General features: G+C 40.4%; 1 protein-coding gene across 1 annotated transcript in view; it reads right to left on the bottom strand.

Annotated features, from left to right (window-relative positions):
- The window catches only part of UTP6 (UTP6 small subunit processome component), a 35,399-nt gene extending 12,790 nt beyond the window's left edge, over window positions 1–22,609 (bottom strand). The window contains exons 1-10 of the mRNA XM_058171342.1: window positions 22,410–22,609; window positions 20,988–21,072; window positions 16,039–16,080; window positions 15,860–15,952; window positions 13,527–13,574; window positions 12,789–12,852; window positions 11,804–11,922; window positions 10,722–10,799; window positions 2,846–2,927; window positions 1,518–1,599 (exon numbers count right to left, since the gene is read on the bottom strand). Of these exons, the coding sequence (XP_058027325.1) occupies window positions 1,518–1,599; window positions 2,846–2,927; window positions 10,722–10,799; window positions 11,804–11,922; window positions 12,789–12,852; window positions 13,527–13,574; window positions 15,860–15,952; window positions 16,039–16,080; window positions 20,988–21,072; window positions 22,410–22,501 (785 nt within the window). The 5' untranslated portion in view covers window positions 22,502–22,609. The remainder of the gene's footprint in view (window positions 1–1,517; window positions 1,600–2,845; window positions 2,928–10,721; window positions 10,800–11,803; window positions 11,923–12,788; window positions 12,853–13,526; window positions 13,575–15,859; window positions 15,953–16,038; window positions 16,081–20,987; window positions 21,073–22,409) is intronic.
- Between the last annotated feature and the right edge of the window lie 2,381 nt (window positions 22,610–24,990).

The raw sequence follows: 24,990 nt of genomic DNA, 5'->3' as shown, positions 1-24,990 counted from the left end.
CAAGAAATGGGTTAGATAACACATTTTTTTTCCCATGCTAGAAGCCTAAAAGGAATTTGTATACACCACTGCTAAAAAATGGTTATCTCCTAACCAAAGCCTCTGCAGACACAACATAGTTATGAAGATCAAGGGCATTTTTTTAGTGCAAGGGAGATACATACCATAAACCCAAACAGATTTATGCTTATCAGTTGTTTATACACAGTTGTACTCACAGCTAAGATGATGGACCCAGAATGAAAAGACTCAGGAGACCCATCTGACCACAGAACTCATTTGATAATTTTATCTACTTTCTGTCTCAGCACAATAAATCTCACCATTGTACCGTTGTAAGAATAAACAAAGTGAGCTACAGCACGTTGAGCTACCAGGTGAAAGGCAGGATGCCATAAAAAATAAATACAAATAGATAAAAAACGGGAGAGGGGGGAGAGACATGCTCTTTTCCGAACTGCAGCTCCTAACTTATGTTGTTCCTTACTATTGTTTTCATTTTAAGTCACATAATTCACGCAGGCACATAAGGCAAATCCAGACAATTAAATGGGCAAATAAATATTTTCACACAGTTGATCATGGCCTGAAGATTCTGCTGTTTGTGGATATAAATGGCAGATGCCATCCATCTTGGATAGCAAGATGGGCAGTATATAAAGGTAAAGGTTCCCCTCGCACATATGTGCTAGTCGTTACCGACTCTAGGGGGCGGTGCACATCTCCGTTTCAAAGCCGAAGAACCAGCGCTGTCCGAAGACGTCTCCGTGGTCATGTGGCCGGCATGACTCAACGCCAAAGGCGCACGGTATATATGTATGTACAAAAATAAATAAAACAAATTACACTGGCTGTTAGATATCTGTTTAAAAGCAAGGCTATGCTAATAAATGCTGAGACTTGAAGAAATTTTCCATTTTTTATGGTATGCTAAAGGATAGGAAAGCAGCTTAGATTTAAAAAGCTGCATTAGAAAACATTCACAATAATCAATATCAACATATGGTATATTCCCTAGAATATCAGTGTTAAAAACAACTGAGCTCCATGACTGGAAACAGAATATTTCAAAGCACAGTCACTTTTAATCTATTTTCCCCAGAAGGGAGAAAGGCTGATGCTGCAGTTCTCACCTGGCTGAGCTTTCCAGGGAAAAAGGAAATTTGAAAAATGGCCACAGACTAAGAAATGAAAATCTGCCCAAACATAAGCCACTGCCAAGTATTCAAAAATTTTACTTTTTAAATACATATTAAAATCTTATAAATTAAAGACAGAGCCAAGATAATACCAACACTTGCATTTCTGCACTGGAGCATCTTAGCTGAAGAGAAACAGGATTTGTTTTTGCTAGAGCTGAACCAAACATGAGACCAGGTTATGCAATTAATCTAATTCTGGAATATGGTGAAATAATTCTAAACCTTAAACATGCAGGGTCTTCTGGAATGGACTAACACATGATAGAATAATGGCTGCTGAATGCTAAGAGGGTGCAAATCGCACCCAGAACTTACTTTTCAAGAATTTCTTTCTGAAGATCTTGTGTAAAATCAAAACGTTTTGCAATTGACAAAAGCGATAGTGCAAACTCTGCACCTATAATGAAGAAGGATACATTAATCAGGGTACGCTAAGCATCATAATCAGAATTGCAGCTCCCCTAATTGTACCCCTACCTCCTTTGGCATTCCCAGGCTCCTTGCCCCATCGAACATAAATGGGGTGCTGGCATTTTGCAAAATAAACTCCCGGTGCCGTACTGTCAAGAAAATATTCAGGCCCTGTGATTTTTATCTAGGGTGTGTTTGCTGTGTACATTTTGCCCAGGTACATTGGTATTTTTCTCTTACTTATATGCAAATCAAGTGTCAGTAACTAGATTTTCTTTGAAATGAATACTTTGTTGCAAGTTATTATCCTCAGACTCTGTCTGTTCCTCCTATTCATTTTCTTAGCCAATTACTTGTCTCCAAGTCTCATCAGCATTAGCCACTTTCTTAATCAACCACATGCTAAAAATTCCAGATGCGTTTATTGGCCCAAAGAACATCAACATTTTAAAAAATTGAAGCATGTCTACCCTAAACCCACAAATGGAAGTAAGAGCATTTTTGCCCTAAACTAATGTTGCATACAGAAAAGGTATCTTCGCAATGCTTGAAGAAAATACAGGCAGTCCTCGAGTTATGACCACAATTGAGCCCAAAATGTCTGTTGCTATGTGAGACAGATGTTAAATGGGCTTTGCCCCATTTTATGGCTTTTCTTGCTTCAGTAGTTCAGTGAATCACTGCAGTTGTTAAGTTAACAATCCAGTTGTTAAACGAATCTGGCTTCCCCATTGCCTTCACTTGTCAGAAAATCGTAAAAGGTGTTCACATGACCCTGGGACATTGCCATTGTCATAAATATGAGTCCGTTGCCAAGCATCTGAATTTTAATCATATGAGACCGTGGGGATGCTGCAACAGACATAAGTGTGAAAAATCATTACAAGTCACTTTTTTCAGTAATTGCTCACTTATAAATTTCTACATTTTTAGGACTTGTAGATAGCTGACTAGCTAATTTGTCTAACCAACCATTCTGAGTGACCAGCTGGGTGATCTTGGGCCAGTCACTCCCTCTCAGCCTTAGGGAGAAGGTAATGGCAAACCCACTTCTGAAATCTTACTAAGGAAACTGCAGGGACCAATCCAGGAAGTTGCCAGGAGTCAAAAATGACTTGAAGCGACCAAATATTTAAAAAATTGAGATGAGCTATACTCATTTTCAAAAGTAAAAGAACAACAAAATGATGCACAAGTGGATATGATTACAAGTTAAAGAGTTAATAGGTTACCTTTGATCTTTTCAACAGCATTTTTGTAGACAATTCTAGCCAGTTCACCGTTAAGGATGTCCTCAGAAAAACTGAACTCACCCTATAAATCAAGAGAAAACGGCTCTTTTATGATTAACGTTTTATTTCTTGGATTTTTCCAGAGAAACCTTTGCAACATCTGGCCAAGGCTTCAGCAGCGACACTCTGGAGGGCTGTAATGTTTACATAAAACAGGGAGGCCAGATATCTCCCAATGTCAGGATAACATTGCATGTGCATGTTATTTCTATGCTTCCTATTCAAAGACTTTTTGCGCTTTACCATCAAAAAAACCCATAAAACCATACAAATAAAAGCAGTGATAATACCAAAAACAAAACAAAACCCAACCATTGTCTGTAAACATGAACACAATTGTCCTACAGATAACCCACAAATGTAAGGCAACTTCAGGTTTCAAAAACCCTCATATATCTTCTGGAATGAGGCCAGAATGGCTGCTGGGTGAAGACTATCCCAAAGGATTGGGTGTCAGGGAGTGGGGGAGGGAAGTACAACTGCAAAGCAGTATTCCAGGCCCCCACTAACCTCAACTTCTTGGGTCATGGGAATCCCAACGTTCCCATCTAGGATGAGCATATACACAGACCAGTTCTACTGGAGAAAGCAATCCTGAATGAACCTCAAGAACAAGCCATTTAGGTTCTGCAAGTCGCTACCTCAGAATTAGAGGGTTCTATCTGACATTTTTGTTGGAAATGAGTTAAGAGTGTGACAAAGGTTCTATCTACCATGACTTAATTTTTTAACAACTTATTTCATAAAATTTCTAAATAGATTTGCCACAAATAGCAAAATTACAAGGTTCTATCTACACTATCGCACGAAAACTCAGAACTACAGGCTTCTATTTGCAGCAGCCAAGCACAATAATTGGCTGTGACAGAACTCCATGTGACAGAGCAAGGATGGAGCCTGCAGCGCCTAGCGTTGTTATGTCTGCGCCCCCCGAGCTGGGCCCCCTGCCAGAAAGTGACTTGGAAAATGAGGGGGAAGGGCCATCAGGACTTACTTCTGGAGCACAAGCTTCCCTGGCTCAGCTCCAGGAGCCAGAGGCAGGCCAGGTGGAGGAGATAATGAGGCCTCCGTCCCCTGACTCTTCCCCCCCAGGCCACGCCTCCAGACCCGGCTGATGGCAATCAGGCCTGGCTGGACCCCAGGTTTCGTAGGCAGGAGAGGCGGGAACAATAGAAGCATGGGTGGGGCAGGCCTAGGAAGTGCTGAGTCATGGAGCCACACCCCACAGGATATAAAAGCAGCAAGGGCTGCTATACCACTTCGTGGCAAGCAAATCAACTGCTTAGAGGGAGAATTAGAGCTGAAGTCCTGTTTGTTCCTGGTTTCCTGGCTGACTCATCGGCATCAAATGAGATAACAGAGACACTTGGCAGACGCTCGCTAGTTTGCTGCCAGAGCTGATAGTTGCCGGCTAATTAAGTCATCGCTCGTGTCTCCCGGATTGCGGAGGGGGACAGAACAAGCGTTGCCTCCGTTTCTGGACACGTGAATACCAAAATAATGTCTCTTTTCCATGATATGGAAGCAAATTCAGACTTATATGAACCGAGTGGATCTGAGTATGTTCTAGAAACTGAAGATGACCAATTGGATATTGAACTTTTAATTGAAAATGAATGAGTATTCTGTGTTTTAAGTCTATACCAGGGGTCTGCAAACTTGGCTCTTTTAAGACTTGTGGACTTTAATTCCCAGAGTTCCTTAGCCAGGTTATGCAATTAATCTAATCCTGACTTCTGGAATACGGTGAAATAATTCTAAACCTTAAACAAGCAGGGTCTTCTGGAATAGACTAACACAGGGGGTCTGCAAACTTGGCTCTTTTAAGACTTGCGGACTTCAATTCCCAGAGTTCCTCAACCAGCTTTGCTGGCTGAGGAACTCTGGGAGTTGAAGCCCATAAGTCTTAAAAGAGCCAAGTTTGCAGACCCCTGGTCTATACCATTCACTAACGCTATTGCAATGCAGGCCCAGAACCCTGCATTTTGATCCTAGTAATAATTGAGTTACACTTGAATATACATGTTTCAGGGCACTGAATTCTGAATTCAGTGAATCAGGGCAATTCATGTTTGCAAGAATTTTTATCTAGGAACACTGGCAATCAATCAAAAGCCAGTGTACAACTACCATAGCCAGAACGATTTAGTAACAGATACCTCATCTACAGACAAGAGGGGGAAACACCCTCATAAGCAATTCTTTGCTACAGCCAGACAAACAGTAATTGACCATATTAATTCACTTCCGAGGGTGGAGTCGCATTATTGTCGTGCTAGAACTAAAAAAAGTACCTCGAATCTTCATTGCATGTAAGAATCATGTATGAGTTGCATGAAGAAAAAAGGAGCAAAATGAGAACTGAACCAGCCAAACCCTTTTACTATCAAACTGTATTCAACAACGAATTTAAGCTGGCATTCCACATACCCGAAAAAGATCGCTGTGATTTTTGCAAGGAACATAAAATTGCCACTCCACGTGTTCAAAGCAGTTTCAGTACAGTAATGTGCCACATACTAAAGTTTCACAACTAAAATTCACCCAGACCCATTCAACAGTAAGGTTCAAGACAACCTTCGTTGTGGAAAATTGGCACACGGTCACCATCCGTGCCTTTGAAAAGACAACGAGAAGAGATAGACAAGGATATTTAGTTACTAATTATAAACAATAGATAAAGCAAGAACACAAATACATATAATTTAATGTTTGTAACCATTGCACAGATTATTGTTATAAGAAAAACACCACAAATGGTTGTTAAGTGATATAACCTTTTCCTTTTTTTTCTATGTTTTTAATGTAAAAAAAGTTTAATAAAGTATATTTAAAAAAAGAAAAGACGATAAGGAGCGGGAAATCTGCTTTGCCAACACCACCTGCTGCATTGCCTGTGCCTAAGACAGAGTTACAGGTACACACAAATAAGATGACATATAAAATATGCTCAAATGGATGCCTAAAGTTGATAATGACTTTGGGAATCCATTTGAAGAAACCGTTATGCAAAAATGGGGTTAAATAGTAATTCTCAGTATTAAGGCATGCATTTACATTCTTACATTTAATGCTGAACCTTCAAATAATAATTTACAAGCATTTTATGGTCACAAAAACAAATCTGAGTTAATATCAAGTTGAATTCAGTGCTTTTTTCAAAAAAATTTTTTATTAAACTTTGTAATTCTCATTTTTATGGTGTAACTTAGTGTGACAAGGTTCTATCTAATATTCGGAGCTTCCAGTATGACACCAAGATGAGTCACCATCGATCTCATTTTTTTTTCTTGCATGCACTATTTGTTGGTAGGCTCACATTCCGAACTCTTTCCTTCTACGTACAATGGGGTAACTAGTGCAATTTTTCAAATGTTTAAGGATCATTTCCCCAAAAATGGTTGCGACACACGTAGAACCCTGTAATTGTGAGGTAGCAAAGTGTTGAACCCAATATTTTAGATGATGCCTATAACCCCAGTGACAATGCCTGCAGTGGAATTTGAGAAGAACTGCTCTTATCTATCAGCAGGCCAGTCATTGCATTCTGTACCAGTTGTGGCTTCTGAGTAGTTATTTTCATACTGAATGTTCTCTGCTGTGGAAAAGATAACAGTCCCTTCTGGAAAGGAGCTCTGCACAGAACAGAGAACTGCCTGCTCTCTCTCTCTTTATCTAGCAGTTGGAGAAGGCCATCATAGAAAACAATTTCTTTCCTTTGTCTTTTTTTAAATAAAGGTGATTTGGCAGAATTAAACCATACGTCATAATCCACAAAAGGAATAATCTTTAGTAGAAAGCCTTATGGCATTCTGATCTGTCTATCATACTCTGTCAAACTTGATCTATCATTCTTAATAAGAAGCAAATGCTGGTACAGAATCATGAACTCTTAATATTCAAGTATCTCCTAATCAATTCCATCTTTCAGTGAGATTCAGATCAAGGCATCATATTCTTCTTTCCCTGATATTAATTAGCATTGCCATATATACCTAAAAAATTATGCCTGGAATTATGGGGGGGATTACAATGTTTCCATTTGGAATCACAGAAGAAAGGCTTTAAAAGCAAAGACCTGTCACAAAACTCTAGTAACTTGCTAAGGATCAGACCCACACATCTTTTACAAACAATGTAAAACATTTTTTCCTCATTGGTTTTTGGTGTTTAGGCATTGGGAAGGCCGTATTGTTTACCTGCTACAAAATCTTGAAATTGGATGGGTTCTAATTCAATGAAAGAAGGATCTCAAATAGATTTAGGACTAGACTTTAGGAGAAACCCACCCATACTACCACCTCTTAAAATACTAGACAACACAGTATCAACAGTAGAGACCTTCAAATTTCTAGGTTCTACTGTATCTCAAGACCTAAAATGGACATCTAACGTCAAAAATGTCATCAAAAAAGCACAACAAAGAATGTTCTTTCTGCACCAACTCAGAAAGTTCAAACTGCCCAAGGAGCTGCTGATCCAGTTCTACAAAGGAATTCTTGAGTCTATCATCTGCATCTCTATAATTGTCTGGTTCGGTTCTGCAACCCAACAAGACAGACACAGACTTCAGAAGATAATTAGAACTGCAGAAAAAACAATTACTACCAACCTGCCTTCCATTGAGGACCTGTATACTGCACGAGTCAAAAAGAGAGCTGTGAAAATATTTACAGACCCCTCTCATCCTGGACATAAACTGTTTCAACTCCTACCCTCAAAACGACGCTATAGAGCACTGCACACCAGAACAACTAGACACAAGAACAGTTTTTTCCTCAACAACTAGACACAAGAACAGTTTTTTCCCCAACGCCATCACTCTGCTAAACAAATAATTCCTTCAACACTGATAACTAGTTACTAAGTCTGCATTACTATTAATCTTCTCATCGTTCCTATCACCCATCTCCTCCCACTTATGACTGTATGACTGTAACTTGTTGCTGTATCCTTACAATTTATATTGTTCTCACCATAAACCAGGCATGTCCAAAGTCCAACCAGGGAGCCAATTGTGGCCCATGTTGAAATTTCGAGGGGCCCGCAGCCTCTTCTCCCCACTGGTTCAGCCTGTAACTCATTGCCGCCGGCCAGCGTTTTTCTCTTCACCGCACAGCAGTTCCCGCAGCTGTCCCCTGCTGCCTTCTGCTCCACAGGCACCCTGCTCTGCAGAGCACCTCAGCCATATTTTTCACCAGAAGATGGCAATAGACCTGAGTCAGCACTCTCGCTGTGTGACCCTTGTGAGCTTGTGTGCCCATTTCTAAAATGGCGATTGCAACTAAAAAAAGGAAAGTTGACAGCGAGAGCCGCCATTTCCAGGACAAGTGGAAATTGGAGTATTTTTTTCACTGAAATACAAAAAAACTGTATCTGCCTAATTTGCCAGGAGACTGTGGCTGTTTTCAAGGAATTCAATATCAAGAGGCACTACCAGACGAAACATGCTAACTACAACAAGCTAACTGGAAAGGAACGCGGCGAAAAATGGAAGGAACTGGAAGCTGCTTTAAGGGCACAGCAGCGCTTTTTCACAAGAGCCCGTGAGTCAAATGGAAATGCCACAACGGCGAGCTACGAGGTGGCAACGCTGATTGCCAAGCACTGCAAACCTTTTACGGAGGGTGAATTTATTAAAGACTGCGTGATGAAAATGGTGGAGAAAATTTGTCCTGAGAAGAAGCGAGTTTGCCAATGTTTGCCTGGCTTGTAACACTGTGGTACGGAGAATTGAAGATGTTTCATCTTTTTATTTTTTTATTTTTATTTGCATTTATATCCCGCCCTTCTCCGAAGACTCAGGGCGGCTTACACTATGTTAAGCAATAGTCTTCATCCATTTGTATATTATATACAAAATCAACTTATTGCCCCCAACAATCTGGGTCCTCATTTTACCTACCTTATAAAGGATGGAAGGCTGAGTCAACCTTGGGCCTGGTGGGACTTGAACCTGCAGTAATTGCAAGTAGCTGTGTTAATAACAGACTGTCTTAGCAGTCTGAGCCACCAGAGGCCCTGATATCTGATATTAAGAGACAGTTAGAGGCAAAAGGAGTGGAGGCTGACTTTTTTCTGTTAGTCTGCGACGAAAGCACAGATGCATGACACCGCTCAGTTGACTTTTTTAAGAGGAGTGGACAATAACATGAACGTGAGCGAAGAGCTACTTGACGTCCAGAGCCTTAAGAACCAAACAAGAGGAACAGATTTATTTGTTTCAGTTTGTTCTGCCGTAGATGACATGAAACTACTGTGGAATAAAGTCACTGGGATTATTACAGATGGCGCACCTGCCACGGCTGGCGCGCAAAGTAGATTATCAACCCTTGTCTGTAACAGTCAGTGAAGAAGGAGGCAAAGCTATAAAACTCCACTGTATTATTCACCAACAAGTTCTCTGTGTCACACATCTGAAATATGTTCATGTTATGAAACCAGAGATGAAGGCTATTAATTATATTCGCTCCAAAGCCCTGTGCCACCTCCAGTTTCTACTCGACATCCAGGCTGAAAACGGAGATGTTGTGTATCACAATGGGGTAAGATGGCTCAGTCGGGGGTCTGCACTGCAGCGCTTCTACTCTCTTAAGGAAGGAAATCGGACAATTCTTGCCAAAAAAAGGACAACCAATGCCAGAGCTATCTGATCCTGTTTGGCTGGCTGATTTTGGATTTTTAGTTGACATAAGACAACATCTGAACGTGCTGAACACCAGCCTTCAGGGGCAAAATGCAGTGGTAAGCCAACTGTATTCACATAGTTAATTGTAGCCTATGACTATCATTATGTGCTGTATCATTAAGTGTTAAATTTATACCCTATGACCATCATTAAGTCTTGTAAGTGTTGTACCTTGATGAAGGCATCTTTTCTTTTAAGTACACTGAGAGCATATGCACCAAGACAAATTCCTTGTGTGTCCAATCATACTTGGCCAATAAAAAAATTCTATTCTATTCTACTCTATTCTATTCTATTCTATATCAAAGCCTTTGGGACCAAGCTGCTACTTTTCCAAAGGCACCTGTCACAAACACAGTCCAATACCATACATTTCACATCATTGCAAGAAATAATGACCAGTTTTCCACAGAATATGAGTGCGCAAATAAGGAGGTATGAAGCAGACATCTCGTCTCTGGCTGAGGAGTTTCAACAGCGCTTTCAGGATTTTGCAGCTATTGAAAAGGAGATCACGCTTTTTTCCTCTCCTTTTGCTGTGGACCCTGATGACCACCATCCAGACCATCTGCAGCTGGAGCTCATTGAACTGCAATGTGATGCCAAGTGTCACAGTTGGAACCAACAGCTCCCTCTTGTCAACTTTTACGGCTAGCTGGATAAAGACAGGTTCCAAGAGATTCGAACATTTGCTAAGAAAATGCTGAGCTTGTTTGGTTCGACATACTTGTGCGAGAAGACATTCTCGGTTATGAATATTAACAAGAACTGCGTGAGGACGAGACTAAATGACTTTCACCTGGGTGAGATCTTGCGCATTAAAGCCACTGTTTTTGAGCCAGACCTGGCCTATATAATGTAGTTGAGATCTCAGTATCACCCTTCACTTTAGTGCAGTTATTTGTTTAGTCTTTCATAAAATAGTTCATTTGCATTTAATGTTAATGGTTCAAAGAATGTCAGGCTGAATGGCCGGCCCCCATACATTTTCACCTCACCAAAGTGGCCCTCCTTGCAAAAGGTCTGCTATAAACTGACACTTCAAATGCTTCCACTTGACAATTTAAATTAAATAAGTACCATGGAGAAAGAGAAATATTTTCAATAACAAACATAATGATTTCTTACTAAATCTATGTTTGCTTGCTCAAATTCTTTCTTCTCTTTCCTTTGCTTTTCTGCATGCATCAGCTCCATTCTAAAATACTAGAAACAGAAAAGGAAAAGGAAGGGGAAAGGGGAAAGAGGAAAGAGGAAAGGAAAGGAAAACAGGGAAGGGGAAGAGAATTAATAATGTATCAAGGCATTCAACAATTACAAAAAACACAATCATAGCTTCCTGTTTAAAAAGCAGTCCTTGTTAATACTGTATTTAAAGCACAGTTAACTCAAATAGTTTCTGCTACAGGATATTTTTATCCCATAACTAACCAAGTCACATCATTTAAGAATGATTGCTAGGACTCAAAATTATATATGCACCCCAACAACACTTTTGTCTTGATTAATTATGTCACTTTTGTGGACTGGCTCTCTTTCTCCAACTACTGTCATTTAACCAGAAAAAAGCTTCAGAAAAAAATAAGATAATTGAAAGATAGGAATACACCATTGGAATTTACTGCTGCCAATAGCCTGCCATATATAGATAGTGTACATGGCGTTCGACTGTTAAGAGCATGAAGACAACCTGGCAGCATAACTCCAAATGTAATTGTGACTTCTTTTGACTGGTGGGATTTTTTTAAAAAACTAACATTTCTTCTGCATTTCCATTACGCAAAGAAAAATTTGGTTTTCTCATTTTTGCTAAACCACATTACTACAACTTGGGTTTTTACTGCCATTGACTCTACTTGTCAGAAGCCGTTTGTGAAATACACAAATAGCGCTCACATGACCAAGGGACATTATGATGGTTGTAAATGCCCACCACTTGTGAAATGCCCGAACCTTGATCACGGGGACGCTGCAACGGTCATGAATGTGAGGTCATTAAGTTGCTTTCTCAGTAACTTTGAACAGTTGCTAAATAAGGCAGTTCAGCAAGGTCTACCTGTACACCCAAGAATACCTTATAATTTATAATTCAAAGATAAAATTTCCCAGCAAAGATGAACAACCCTGATGATATTTTACTCTTCGTGACCAGGAACAAATCATCTGTACGCTACTGCAGAGAGAGAAGGGAGGGAGAATCACCTGCCTACCTCTTGATAAAGTTTAGGAGATTCAGGATGGAAACGCAATGCACGAAGGAACAACTGCCGAGCACTTTCTGATGACAGGCGGTCTTCCATCTCCCATTTTGCAGCCATGATCCACAGAGCTGATTAAAGAGACAGAAAAGGTTATTTAAGACAGCGAATACAGAATGGGGCATCAGACTAGAGGTCAACCCAAAAAGAAATGCTTAATCTTTGCTGTTTACAACAGCCAAGCAAGCATGGCCAAGGAAGAGGGAAGTTGTAGCTCAGCAATGTGGGAAAGTCAGAGGTTCTTATGCTAGATAACGTTACTATGATTCCTAGACAAAATGATGCATTGTATACCCAATTTCATACTTCAGCATGGGTCATGTCTTTTATTTCTGTAACACTTGAAATACATTCATGTCAAACCACTTTCGCAAAAGCCAGAATTATCAAAAATTCCCATTATGTGTGTCTCTGTGTGTGTATGTGTAAAAAATTTTAAATCACATTTAAAACAATACAGGTAGTCCTTGACTTATGGCTGGTCACTTAGAAACCATTAAAAGTTACAACGGACCACTCCAAAAGACACTTACAATCCAATTCCAAACTTTGCAGCATCCCACGATTACATGGCTATAATATACCTCAGATTTGCCAAAAATTAGCATTTACTTCCAGTTTGCAGCAAGCAAAGCCCCATGGTGAGCAATACATTTTGCTTAATGACCACAGTGTTCACTTAACAAAACCACCACACATTATACATTATAACATTGGATCTAGTTCCATAATCTGCTTTATGACCATCACAACCATAATAGGTAGGCTTCATTATGGTCACAAGTTGAGGCCAACCTGTAATTAAAAACATATCAGAAGAACCTCTCACACCCCAGATATCCTCAACTTCATCAATCACATTCTGTTTTTTTGTCCTAGGACTAGCAATTTGTGCCTCTTGCAGGAAGAATTATGGACATGGAGATAACCCATGTACCTGGTTTGTTGGGATGAAGGGCTAACATGGAAGAAAACACCTTGCTCAGCTGTATTTTCTTGTTCTGTAAGGAAACAGAAAACATGATCGTAGTTACACATTTCAATATGAAACCAAACCATTTTCACTGCAGAGGATCTGAATTTTCTTGATCTAACAAGAGTAGAGACAGATGCAAGTCTTCAAAGTATTGAAGCAGGAATTGAACTCATTGTATCGACATTTCCCATAATTAAAATTGGGAATGGTTGAGAACAATTAAATAGCACTAAATTTAGAAAGGAGAAGTAAAGGAAACAATATCCCTAATCATCCAGAAATGTACATATCTCTTATTTCTTGGCAAATTGTATGGGTTAATAGATTTAGCTTAATTAACAAACAAACCAATTTTGACTCTACAATTTTCCTATAGCAAAGACTCTCCAGCAATACTTTGGATGTAATTTCCAGAAGAGAAAAAGGAATACTTTACTAACAGCGTAAGTCCCACAGAGTATCAAAATTAAGTATCTTGTCCTGAATGTCTATTTGGCCCACAACTGATTGTTTTGCTTCCTGCCCTTAACTAATTCCTTTGGAGACCCAAAGCATTTCATACTGCAAATGCTACATTCAAGCTGCATATTCCAATAAATGGGACAGTGCATATAAAAATTAAAAATTAAAATTAAAAGGAGGAAGCTCAGTTCAAATAATAAAGCACAAATCGATTACAAGAAAATTATATTCACTCACCCATTCCTTGCAAAATGCAATATGAGACAGCCACAGCTGAAGGTCATCCTGTTGCAGTGAGACAAAGAGAAAAGGAATCAGCTGAGAACTCCTTCATTCCAATGCTCTCTAGATCAGGGGTCTCCAACCTTGGTCCCTTTAAGACTTGTGGACTTCAACTCTCAGCTTTGCTGGCTGAGGAACTCTGGGAGTTGAAGTCCACAAGTCTTAAAGGGACCAAGGTTGGAGACCCCTGCTCTAGATCATCCAGAATTGGGAGGAAAAGAAAGAGGGAGGAAAAGGAACAAATAAAGCAGGCATTTAGAAATTGGAGATGCCTTTACAGATACAAGTATAGCTTACATACATTCATTCAGTGGCTATTCAAAATTACAGTGGTGCTGAAAAAATGAACGCAGGATCAATATTCAAAGCTCCAGCCCTTGCTATCACACAATCATGATCCGGGCATTATAGCGCCCTGCGTGTGATTATAACATCACAGGGAACTGTATGATCACCATTTGCAACCTTCCCTGACAACTTCTGATAAGCAAAGTCATTGGGGAAGCCAACAGGAAAGGTCACAAATCGCTCTGGTAAGTCACTCCTGCCTGTGTGGCCTGCAGTGGGTCTCCCAAACACTTCCTCAGCCTCCCTTGACTCACAGGCAGCCTATGCTGGGCTTTTCCAGTCCTTCTTCAATATCCCTTGACTCAGTGGTGAAATCCTAATTTTTTTACTACCGGTTCTGTGGGTGTGGCTTGGTGGGCATGATGGGGGAAGGATACTGCAAAAGCCCCATTCCCTCCCCACTCCTGGGGGAAGGATATTGCAAAATGTCCATTCCTACCCCACTCTTGGGCCAGCCAGAGGTAGTATTTGCCAGTTCTCCAAACTATTCAAAATGTTCGCTACCGGTTCTCCAGAACCTGCTGGATTTCACCCCTGCCTTGACTCATGTGTGGCCTGTGCTAGACCTCCCAAACTCGCTCCAACTTCCCTCAATTCTTACCTGGGACTCCCACCACCTTTTTTCTTTGCATCCTAGGAGAGAGAAAAAAGCCCCTACCTAGGATTGAACTCTTAACTTTCCAAATGGGAGGCGACAGTCTTCACCATTAGGCCACTAAGCAGCTCATGGAAAATGTCTAACGATGTTCCATACTTCACCCAGGTCTTGCTGGAAGGCAATCAATGCCATGTAACACTCCACAAAACAACTAGATGAGATTAAACTGCAGTTCCCATCGCTCCTGTCATTCTGGGGAGGGAGGGTATTTACAGGTAGTCTTTGGGTTATGATGGCAATTGGGCCCGGGAATGACGACACTTAGTGATGTAATCCAGGAAGTCCCAGTTGCCATCATAACCCCAAAACATACAGGTGTTAAGTGGAAAGCAGTGGGAGTCTCATGTAAGGAGCATGGGAATGCCCCCCCCCCCAGGTGAGGAGGTCCTGTGTTGGTCTCATGTAAATTGGGGAAGGGTGTGCTATAGTGCTGCACAAACACAAGGAGGCCAAGGAAAGAAAAGTGAGATCTGCACTAGTGCAGGGAGGCCAAGGGAAAGAGGGCATAGCAGAATGCACAGGAAAGCAAAGGGGGAATTACCAGAGCGACTTGCAAATTTCCTCTGTCCACTTTCCCCCTGATTTTGCTTGTGGGAAGCTGGCAGGGAAGGTTGCAAATGGTGATCATGTGACTATAGGACACTGCAACTATCATAAGCACAATTTGATTGAAAACACCTGAAATCAGGATCATGTGACTGCAGGGATGCTGCAATTGCCAGAACTCTGAGGATTAGTCGCAAGTACCATTTGTTCATTCACAATTTTAAACAGTCATTGAATGAGTGACTTGTAAGCAAGGACTGCCTATATACCTGTATCATATATCTGTGTCATATATTTTATAATGAAAAACAGGAAATTCAGTACTAAAAACTAGATACGGCCACTCCTCATTTAGCAGCTACCTTGTTTAGCAATTGTTCACAACCACAATGGTAATAACAAAAAATAATCTGACCAATGAGCTTACTTACTTTCCAACTAAATTTCATGTGCCTGCCAATAACACACGCTGGTGAGCTGTACAAGAAAACTTTATCTCAATGAGACTTCGTGAACCAGCCTTTGCATCCTCTCTTTTTCTCCGCTACATATTTGCTTAACAACAATTTTGCTTCCGAGATAAGAAATCAATTTCGATCACTAAACATAGAGAGAGTGCACATGCTAATTTTTGATGTAGGTACCTGATTCACACATAAAGATGATTCTATTTGTTTATTTTTAATCGGATTCAAGAATTAGAAAAAAGCAATTTCTGAAATAGCAATAGGTTTACCTTCCATTTTGTTGTAGCACGCTTGAAAACGCCATGGATTCTTTGCACAATGGAATATTCAATCTCTTCTTTCTTAAATGAATATCCAATGCGCTAAAGGAAAAGAACAGATCTGTCACTGGTACAGATTTAAAAATCTCCATACGCTTTTTCAAACGATCAGTCCCCGGGTAACTTACCAGTCTTCGTGTCTTAATCAGTTCCAAGAGGTTGATTTCATACTGCGAGAAAAAAGATCAACAATAATTCAAGGATTACTGTGCTGAATAGATTGTCACTGTCAAGCTTTACATTTTTAGCATTTCTAGAACATGTAACAGCTACAAGTGAAGCACGTTGCCAGTAACACCAGCGATTAATCAAGAATTACTCTAATCCCCCAATCCAATAAATTAATAGGCGTCATTTTTGAATGCTCAGTCTTAGGCAGCCAAGTACTATCCACACTAATGAAGGTATTTGCAAGATAGAGAAGCCCAAGATTTACTGTCCTGATCTTTCCTGGCAAGTATCAATACCACTTGGGAAACCCCATAGTTTGCAGAAGGCAAAGAAGTAAATGGAATGAGGGCATCAACCAGCAGTCTCAAAAGATACTATGTGAACAACAGCCTGATCAAAAGTACAGGTACAGTTCATTTAGTGACCGTTCAAAGTTACAACAGCACTGAAACAAGTGACCTATGACCATTTTTCACACTTATGACCCGTTGCAACATTCCCCGTGGTCACATGAGTTACACTGGGGTGTTTGTCAACTGGTTCATATTTATGACGGTCGCAGTGTCCTGGGGTCACGTTAACACTTTTTACAATCTTCTGACAAGCAGAGACAGTGGGGAAGCCCGATTCACATAACAACCCTGCTAGAGTACTAAGTTAACAACCGCAGTGATTCACTTTACAAATGTGGCAAGAAAAGTCATAAAATGGGGCAAAGCTCACTGAACAAGTTTCACACTTAACAACATAAATTTTGGGCTCAACTGTGGTTGTAAATTGAGGACCACCTGTAATTCACACTGTAAGATGTAGTTGTTACCCCCATTTATAATCATTCGGAATTCTAAAATAAAGAAATGTTATCAATTCAGCTTTTATTGAAATGTATTGTTCAGGTTACTCACCTGCCTAGATCCCCATGCTTTGTTTGTTTTATTAAATTTATATACTGTCCATGTCCCCAAGAGATTCTCTACTTAACTGCTTCCCAAAAGGGGAGGGAGGGGAGAAGATAACAAGGGCTGCCCATCATTCCCTTCCAGGGAAGCTCTGCTCAGCTTTCCTCAGTCTACTTCCATCACACTTGCAGCGTGGCTCATTTGTATGAATGAGTGTACATTTTCTATATTCCTCTCCTAATAAGCATATTTAATGTAGTATCATTTTCTCCAATTAATAATCTATTAGGCCTGCCACATCTCAAATAATCTATTTTTTTATAAGGAAGGCTCATAGCTGAGTGACAAGTAAGCCCTTCATAAGCTCTCTGTGAAATACCTCTGACTGAAAGCCTAGGGAATAGTAACGCTAAGCAATATTCAGCAAAGCGGGCCAATGGCTTGCCTGGGTGCAGGTTTCTTACATTTTTAACACACCTTCAGATCTTGCTGGATTCCAAACAGTCCTAACAAACATGGAATCGGAACCAAATTCAACAACAATCTGATGGGTCACACATTACCCACTCTAATATAGCTGCTGTCTTCTACCTCCTATCTTCAGGTGTGTACAGATAGTCCTCACGATCACAACTGAGCCAAAAATTAATGCTGCTAAGTGACACATTTGTTAAGTGATTTTACAATCTTTCTTGCCACAATTGTTAAGTGACACACTGCAGTTGCTAAGTTAGTAACACGGTTGTTAAGTGAATCTGGGTTCCCCATTGACTTTGCTTGTCAGTAGGCTGCAAAAGGTGATCACATGACCTGGGGACACAGCAACGGCCTTAAGCATGAACCAGTTGCCAAGCATCTGAATTTTGATCACATGACCATGGGGACGCTGCAACAGTCATAAGTGTGAAAAGTGGTCATAAGTGATGATGAGCCCTGATGATGCAGTAGTTAGAATGCAGTACTGCAGGCTACTTTTGCTGACTACTGCAATTTAGCAGTTTGAATCTCACGAACTCAACGTTGACTCAGCCTTCCATCCTTTCGAGGTCAGTAAAATGAGGACCCAGATTGTTGGGGGCAATGTGCTGACACTGTAAACTACTTAGAGGGGGCTATAAAGCACTGTGAAGCAGTATATAAGTCTAAGTGCTATCGCTAAGTCACTTTTTTCAGTGCTATTGTATCTTCAAATGGTCACTAAGTGAACTGCTATAAGTCAAGAACCACCTATATACACTCCTCATCAATTATTCACAAAACTTGCTTAGAGTGACAGGAGGCAACATTCCCTCAAATTTCTGACAAACCAAGCGTTTGTGCACAAACTGATGAACAAACTGCAAATATAGGCAATAGAAACATGTTGAAATGTTTACATACTTCTTAGTTAAAATACAGAAGCTAGGAAATGGAAGAAGATGTCATATACACACTTGAAAGTTGTGCCTTCAAGTCATTTTGGACTTCTGAATCCATACAACCTACTCCCTGCACTTTTCTTGGCAGCATTTTTCGAAAGTGACCTGCCAGTTCCTTCTTTTTAGCGTGAGAGGTGACTGGCCCAAGGTCACCCGGTGGCTTTGTGGCTAAGGAAGGACTAGACCTCCTAGGTTCTAACCTGATGCTTTAACCACTGCACCCAAGTAGATCCATAAGCTTATTGATGCTATAAACTTACTAGTCACTGATACTTGCAGTCAATATTTTGTAAGCATTTTAAATTCTTTTTTTTTTTTGCAATTTGAAATTATGATGGAAGCAAAAATAAAAAGAAAGAAAAGTGTTATGTAAAAAAGCATTGAGTTATGTAAAAAAGCATTGAGATATACTTTCTTTCCTTTTCTAGATGCGTTCTGAATTTAATTCAACTTATTAAACCTGTTTTGGAGGAAGGAGGGAAATTAAACCTTGGCAAGGGACTGCTCCTTTCTGAGCTGGAAGCTCTGAGGGCCAGGGCCGGTCAGCTACCACTTCAAAGGTAAGGAAGGATTGCTGCCTGCCTTCTGTCCCAAGCTCTCCCAGGCATAAACTAGCTGCTTTGGTTTAAGTCAGCAGTGATGCTTGCTTGGTGCTACTGCAGCACAGACTGAATCCCTGCTCAGTCTTTGGTAGTACCAAACAACCCTCACAGACGTCTTTAACCGAGGCAATAAGTTGATACAGGACTCGTTGCAAGTTCAGAGTTTTACATGCCTAATTATTATCATTCTTCAAATGTAATGTTGTGTGCCCTCTACTCTTACTATGTATATGTGTTTCCTTAGTGTGCATGCACACGCATGCACACCTTGGAAGGAACAAAGCTAGTGGCGATGTATATTATGATAATAAAGTTCAAAACATTTTGGGGGAAAGGGGACAGTTTTGGAAAATTATTTTATTGCTCTAAACCTGCACTGAAGATATAGAACTTTGTTGCAGCAAAGATCAGCAAAGTTATGAATACCACAAAATTGATATTGGAGTCATTTCCCTTAACATCCTAAAGGCAGGACATAATAGAGTTCTGAAATAGGTCAGAACCTACAGATATTGCAGATTATATATAAAAAAAACATCTAAATCTAGAGCTGACAACATAGGATATAGGGCAGTGATGGCTAACCATTTTTTTCCTCAGGTGGCACACCCGCATGTGCCCACACCCATAATGCAATGCCACTCCCACATGCCCTGCCCCCCTGCATATGTGTGCAACCCTCACATGCACATGCAACCCCCCCACATGCGTGCACAACCCCTCTCCCCCCGCACATGCGCACGTGACCCACCCCTTTTGGCCTCACATCCCAAAACAGCACTGTGGGGGGGGAAGCCTTTGCCTCCCGAAATGGCAGGGGGGGAGCCTCCAAAACAGCTGGGTGTGTGTGAAAGCCTCCAAAACAGCTGGGAGGAAGGGAAAAAGCCTTTGCCTCCCAAAACGGCTGGTGGGGGGGAAGCCTCACCTCCCAAAACAGTGCTGGGAGGGGAATCTCTGGAGATCTGGGAAGGCACAGGCAGCAGAAAGTGAGGACAAAGGTAGGTCCCTCCACGTGTCTCCCACTTGCAGAGCACAACCGAAAATTAGCTGGCCAGCGGGAAGCGTACATGCATGCACAGTAGAGCTGAGCTGGGTGATGGCTCACGTGCTCGCAGAGGGCTCCATGTGTCACCTGTGGCACACGTTCTATAGGTTCGCCATCACGGATATAGGGTCTCCTGCTTGAGCAGGTGGTTGGACTAGAAGAGCTCCAAGGTCCCTTCCATCTCCGTTATTCGATATAAGTAGTCCTCAACTTACAACCATTTGTTTAATGACTATTCAAAGTTACAATGGCAGTGCAAAAAGTGCAATTTTTACACTTACAACTATTGCAGCATTCCCATGTTCACGTGATCAAAATTCGGGTGCCTGGCAACTGGCATGTATTTATAACAGTTGCACAGGTCATGTGATCAACATTAATCTTCCCAGCCAGCTTCCGACAAGCAAAATCTATGGGGAAAGCCAGATTCACTTAATGACCACATGATTCTCTTAACAACTGCAGTGATTTGCTTAACAGTTGTGACAAAAAAGTTGTAAAATGAGGCACAACTTACTTAATAACTGCCTTGCTTAAGAAAAGAAATGTTGCGCTCAATTGTGGTCATAAATTGAGGACTACTTGTATGCATTCTCCCTACTGATATCCAAATTTCTAAAAGTTAAAAAAAAAGTCATGCAAAATAGCCTGAATTTACAGTAGTTCCTAATTTTCCTAAAATCTCATGAAATGCAATTGATTTCAATTATGTTTTCTATTTTCAAAAATTTAAATACTTTGGGAGGTTCCTGTGACATTATCTGAACTAATGGACAGACTGTTCACCTTTCCCCTAAGTAACATTTTATCGCATCCCATTGCAGGTTCCCTTTAAAAAAGAAACAATTTGAAGTAGTTAGTGGCAGAATAAACAATGTATCATAGATGTATTCGTATCAACAGATAAAAATACACAGAAAAAGATCTGTGTGAGAAAACTACCTGTATATAACTAATGAAGTCTTTCTTGTGAAGTGCTCTCCGTTGTATCTTATATTCAAGAGCAGAGACCTTCTTAATGACAGCCCTGGAAAAATGAAGACAGAATTCTTTCGTAAATTCTGATTCCTATTAATAGTAGTTTTAACTGTTCTGTTGTGTTCCATTTTTGGCAACTTTATAGGCAAATGCTCTCCATGCTACCCTGTCAAGCACAGCTTCTTTCAATTGTTGGAGCTGATGGATTTTTTTTTTTATGTAGCCAATTACCCTGGACAAGTTGTGACATAGGTGGAAGATGGAAGGGTACCTACATATAAATACAGGTAGTCCTTGACTTACAACAGTTCATTTTGTGACCGTTCAAAGTTACAATAGCACTGAAAAAAAATGACATGACTGTTCACACTTACAACCATTGCACCACCCCCATAGTCATGTGAATTCAAGTGCTTGGCAACTGGTTCACATTTATGACCGTTTCAGTGTCCCAGGGGGCCTGTGATATATCTTTTGCGACCTTCTGACAAGCTAAGCCCCTGGGGAAGCCAGATCCACTTAACAGCTGTGTTACTTTCAGATCCACTTAACAGCTGTGTTACTAACTGAACAACTGCCGTGACTCCCTTAACAACTGTGGCAAGCAAGGTCATAAAAGTCACTTAAATGTCTCACTTAGCAACAGACATTTGAGGCTCAATTGTGGCCATAAGTCGAGGACCACCTGTATAATCGCGAGCTCAAGACACATTTATTCATCTGTGCAGGACTGGCTTAGATTTTAAATTTATAGGGGTTTTAAATTGGTTTTAATATTTATATTTCTATTTTAATAATTGGGCATTAGAATAAGCTTTTTAATGATTATTTTAATTTGTATATAAATGTTTTTATATGCCTGTGAACCGCCCTGAGTCCTTCGGGAGATAGGGCGGTATACAAATATGAATAATAAATAAATAAATAAATAAATAATATATAGGACTTTTAGGATGTCCAGCAAGAAGCCTTTAAGAAGCCTCCCTTAAAGTGATCTTATGCATTTGTACTGGGACTAAAAAAAATGCCAATCCACCTGGAAGAGGGGTCTCCAACCTTGGTCCCTTTAAGACTTGTGGACTTCAACTCCCAGAGTCCCTCAGCCAGCAAAGCTGGCTGAGGAACTCTGGGAGTTGAAGTCCACAAGTCTTAAAGGGACCAAGGTTGGAGACCCCTGACCTGGAAAACACAAGATTGGAGAAGGGGGTATAAAGCCACCCTTGTGGTGGTTTATTCTTAATCAGGAAGATAATGCTGCAAGTAGAAGCGTCTGGGGTCTCCTTCCACCTTCCTTCCCCCTTTCCCACTGCCCCCAAATCATGCTTTCTCCTTCCCACCGTTCCCTAGTTATTGTGAACGCCCCGCTTCCAGACCTCCGCTTTTTACCTGACTTCCTTACGAGTGAACAGCCCGACTCTCTCCAACTGCTCTAGCTCCGGAATTCGGTCCTCGATGCGTTCTTCGATCCGCTCAGCCATAACCAGCAAAAAGAGAGAAGCGTAGCGCTAAGCTGAACCGAAACCCACGTGGAGCGCTCGCCCGCCGCTTCCGGTAGCGACCAGCCAGCTACCTCCAAGGACCGGGCCGCTCCTTTCCTTTCCCGTCTAAAGCGGCGCGGGATTCCCGGTGCTTCCACCTAGCGGCTCCTGGAATAATTGCAGCCTCTCTGGTTTCGGACCGGGAGGGGGAAAAAATAACAGGGATACGCCGTCTGTGCTGCATGTCTGGCTATAAGTTATTAGGAAAAAGAGAAATACTTGTTTCAATGAATGGCAGTAAAATTCGAAATGGGAACAACCCAGCTCTACCTTCCAGGGTAATTATCTATTTGGGATGGAGGAGATTTTCGCGGTCCCACCAGAGCTTGAAATTTGGGACTTTCTCTGTACTATTAACAGAATTGAGCTTTGTATTTCTGAGTGTCAAAACCCTGTTTGGTTTATGCACTGCTGCAGTTGTAGGCTAGGAGCGAACGTTGCATCCACTGTAGTCAATTTATCTCATGATAGAGAGCATCCCTAAACTGTGTTTGTCACCCTCCTGCTTCAGGGGCAAAATCATAAGGAATGTTCAGCAGACAATGCTCTTGATTATTGCAAAATTCCGATTTCAGGATTCCCAGAAGGAACCCATGCCAGGTAAAGCAGAATAAAATCCATGTTGGTTGTCTGAACCTGCTTGAGGAAGATAAGCAAGAGGCTTTCTGATCATATAAAACACAGATTTGAGAGAGTACTTGGACAAACCAATAGCCACAGAATTTAGTACAGGTAGCCAGCGACTTACATCACAGTTGAGTCCAAAATTTCCATTGCTAAGCCAGTCAATTGTCAAGTGAATTTTGCCCCATTTTATGACCTTTCTTGCCATAGTTGTTAAGTGGATCACTGCAATTGTTTAGTAACACAGCTGTTAACTGAGTCCGGCTTCCCAAATGACTTCACTTGTCAGAAGTTCACAAAAGGTGGTCACATGATCCTGGGACACTGCAACCACCATTCATACACGCCAGTCGCCAAGCACCTGAATTTTGATCATGCGACCACAGGGATGCTGCAACAGTCATAAGTGTGGAAAAACAGTCATAGGTCACTTTTTTCAGTGCTGTTGTAACTTCAAACAACCACTAAATGAATGGTTTAGTGGGTCAAGGACTATCTATATATTTCCCCTGCTACAGTTGTTTCACTGATTCAAATGGCCATATTATTTTCATAATAATAAGTTATCCATAAGTAATCTGATTAACAAATATCCCAATTCAATAAACATTTTTTCCATTATTTATTTACTCATAAATTTTTGTAATGCCAGATATGTATATGTTTTCTGTGTAATATTATGCAACATGCTTCACTAAATCTGTTTAATGGTTTATATTCATATGTTTTCTATATTACAATACACTGCAATGCTGGTCAACTGGCCATTAAAACCGTGTGTGAAAACTTGCCAGAATTTTAACAACTCCACAAATGGGGCATAGTGGCTGAAACTATTCTATATAATCCATAATTATTAGAAAGAAAGCAATACAGGCAGAACAATATAATCTTAAAAGTGTTCCTTTCTGGAAGTTCATAAATGCAAATTGCTGAAACAGAGACAAATGAGCAACAACCAAGATGTTGAAAATGCTGGGACAAATATATGGATGATGTTATATAATTTATCTAAGTATATCTGCAAACTGGGAAGAATATTCTGCTTCTAATTATCTTAACACAATTAACATTATGGACTGTCAAAAGTATTCAGACCTGAGTAACAAATGCAGTGTATGTAGCAGGCAAGAAAGAACTTGATTTGTAAGAACCCTGCTCAGTAGATTTGGAATGCAAACTAAAATGCAACTTGACATGTCTTTTGTTCCTGCCTCCTTCAGAAAATCTCCTGTAAATGTTTCCCATGTGCCTTAAGTTCACCATTTGAACATACAGCAAAAAATTAATAGGGTAAAGGATCCTTTTTTTTAAAGTAGTAAAGACTAAGGTCTTAGACAAAGGAATAATGAGTAGATGGCAGTAGCTGTTATTCATTCATTATTGTTAATACAATGTTTTAACCACATACTAATTTTAGAATAGTTTTTTTTTTATCTTGGGCAAATGTATCAAGACCTATATGATATTTACAGTACAGATTCTTGTAAAGTACATCTGTCTACTGCTCTAAGCTTCTACCAAAATATGGGTCCACAGTCAAATAAATATGAATTATCTATATTAATCTTCATCGGAATGATCACTTTAACCCATTTGAATGTAATATAAACTATTTCAAGACATCACGTTTTATATTAAGCGAAATAAAAATTGAACTATTTTTTCAATACAAGAATTAGTGGCCCAATATTCTTAAATAGTCACATAAACAGAGTACTATTATTGCCCAGTAACTTCTTTATAAAATCTCGTGCTTCAAGAAGCATCAGGTAATCTCTAGTCAAAACATGCTTCTCTACCAA

Source organism: Ahaetulla prasina, chromosome 2, assembly GCF_028640845.1.
Source record: "Ahaetulla prasina isolate Xishuangbanna chromosome 2, ASM2864084v1, whole genome shotgun sequence".
Classification (NCBI taxonomy): domain Eukaryota; kingdom Metazoa; phylum Chordata; class Lepidosauria; order Squamata; family Colubridae; genus Ahaetulla; species Ahaetulla prasina.
The sequence above is the reverse complement of the archived record's forward strand: the minus strand, read 5'-3'. Positions and strand labels throughout refer to the sequence as shown.